Consider the following 1,777-nt stretch of genomic DNA (forward strand, 5'->3'; position numbering starts at 1 on the left):
CACGCTCCCCAGCACACACATTTGTCACACGCTCCCCAGCACACACACGTGTCACACAGGACAGGAGGGGGATCTAGCACAGGAGGGGGATCCCACCTGTGTCACACCCCCAGCACACACTTGTCCCACACCCCCCAGCACAGAAGTGTCCCACACGTGTCCCGCGCGTGCCCCCCGCACCTGGAAGTGCGGTTCCCGCAGGATCCGGGCCAGCTCGGCCGCCGCCCCCTGCCCGTCGGGCCGCGCCAGCCGCCCGATGTCCCGCAGGATCTCCTGTACCAGCGCCAGGTTGTCCCCGCGAACCGCCTCCAGCTTCCGCTCCTCCAGCCGCTCGTGCGCCTGGGGGGCACCACGGGGAGACCCCCGGAGGGGGTAGGGGGGTTAGGGAACGCCCAGGGGGTTAGAGACCCCCAGGGGATCAGGGAGGTTGGGAAGTCTCGGAAGGGTTAGGGAGCCCCAGAGGCTTGGGGGATTAGGGACCCCCAGGGTCTCAGGAGCTTATGGAACACCGGGGGGGAGGTTTAGAGACCCCCGAGAGGGGACAGGGTCTTCTACGGGAGGACAGGGTGTTAGGGACCCCCAGGAGCAGGGAGGATTAAGGACCCTTGGAGGGCACAGGAGGTTTAGGGACCCCCGGAGGGAATACAGTCCCCCAGGGGTCGGGGGGGGGGGGGGGGTGTTAGGGACCCCCCAGGGAGACAGGAGCCCCCGGGAGGGGACAGGGTGTTAGGGATCCCTGGGAGGGGTTAGGGATTCCTGGGACAGAGGGGATTAGGGATTCCTTGGGGGAAGGATGGATTAGGGACACCTGTGCAAGTGCCCACCCGCATGCACGTACAAGCACACATACCTGTGGAGGTGTACGCACACACATATGAGCACACACCTACATATGCACACACATGTGCAAGCACAGATCCATGCATGCACACACGTGCAAGTGCACACACATGCATGCACACACACGTGCAAGCATCCATCCACATGCATTTGCAAGCACACATACATGTGGAAGTGTACACATGTGTGTGCAAACATGCACAGACCCCTCCCTGCATGCACGCACACATGTGCAAGCATCCATCCGCACACATGTACAAGCACTCATACATGTGCATGTGTACACACATATGTGCAAGTATGCACAGATACCTCCCCACATGCACACACACACGTACCAGCACACACCCCTGCATGCACACACGCTTGCATGCATGGACATACCGACACACGCATGCACACACATGTGGATCACCCCCCACACAGTCTGGGGGTCCCGGGGCGGGGCACGGTGCCCCCCGTGCCGCGGTACCTTGGCCAGGGAGCGGACGATGGGGCTCTCCATGATGCCCCGCAGGAAGATGAGGTCAAGGTCGGCCACCCCCGGGGACCCCGGGAGCCCCATCAGGTTGTCCAGGACCTGCTGCATGGCTGGGGGGGGGCAGACGGGGGACGTACGGAGGGGGGACATCCACGGGGACACGGTGGGGACACGGGGGACACACACGGGGGGACACGGAGAGGAGGGAGAGAGCGGCAACGTGGGTAAAAGTCAAGTGCAGCCGGGGATGCTCGTTCGCCCACCCCCCATTCCTGTCCCGCTCGCCCCAGGGCCCCTCCCCATTGTGGGCACCGTGCGAGGGTCCTATGGGAGCAGGGAAATCCCCCTTCCTCGTCCAGCAGGAGGGACAAACGGATGTGCCCCCCCCAAAGTAAAACGCCTCCCGGAGGGCAATGCAATTGGGGAGGAGAGAGGGGGAGCTTGATACAGTTGGGG

The 1,777-nt window shown here is 63.6% G+C and overlaps 1 protein-coding gene across 1 annotated transcript; it reads right to left on the minus strand.

The window, feature by feature from the left end:
- Positions 1–22: 22 nt before the first annotated feature.
- Positions 23–1,432, minus strand: LOC113962864 (MAGUK p55 subfamily member 2-like). Its single transcript, XM_027673646.1, has 2 exons — positions 1,313–1,432; positions 23–339 (listed from the first exon to the last, which is right to left on the minus strand). Exons 1-2 carry the CDS (start codon positions 1,427–1,429, stop codon positions 52–54), a joined length of 405 nt encoding a protein of 134 aa, XP_027529447.1. The 5' UTR covers positions 1,430–1,432; the 3' UTR covers positions 23–51.
- Positions 1,433–1,777: the final 345 nt, after the last annotated feature.

This window comes from Neopelma chrysocephalum, unplaced genomic scaffold, assembly GCF_003984885.1.
Source record: "Neopelma chrysocephalum unplaced genomic scaffold, ASM398488v2 Primary Assembly neopelma1_185598, whole genome shotgun sequence".
NCBI classification, from domain to species: Eukaryota; Metazoa; Chordata; class Aves; order Passeriformes; family Pipridae; genus Neopelma; species Neopelma chrysocephalum.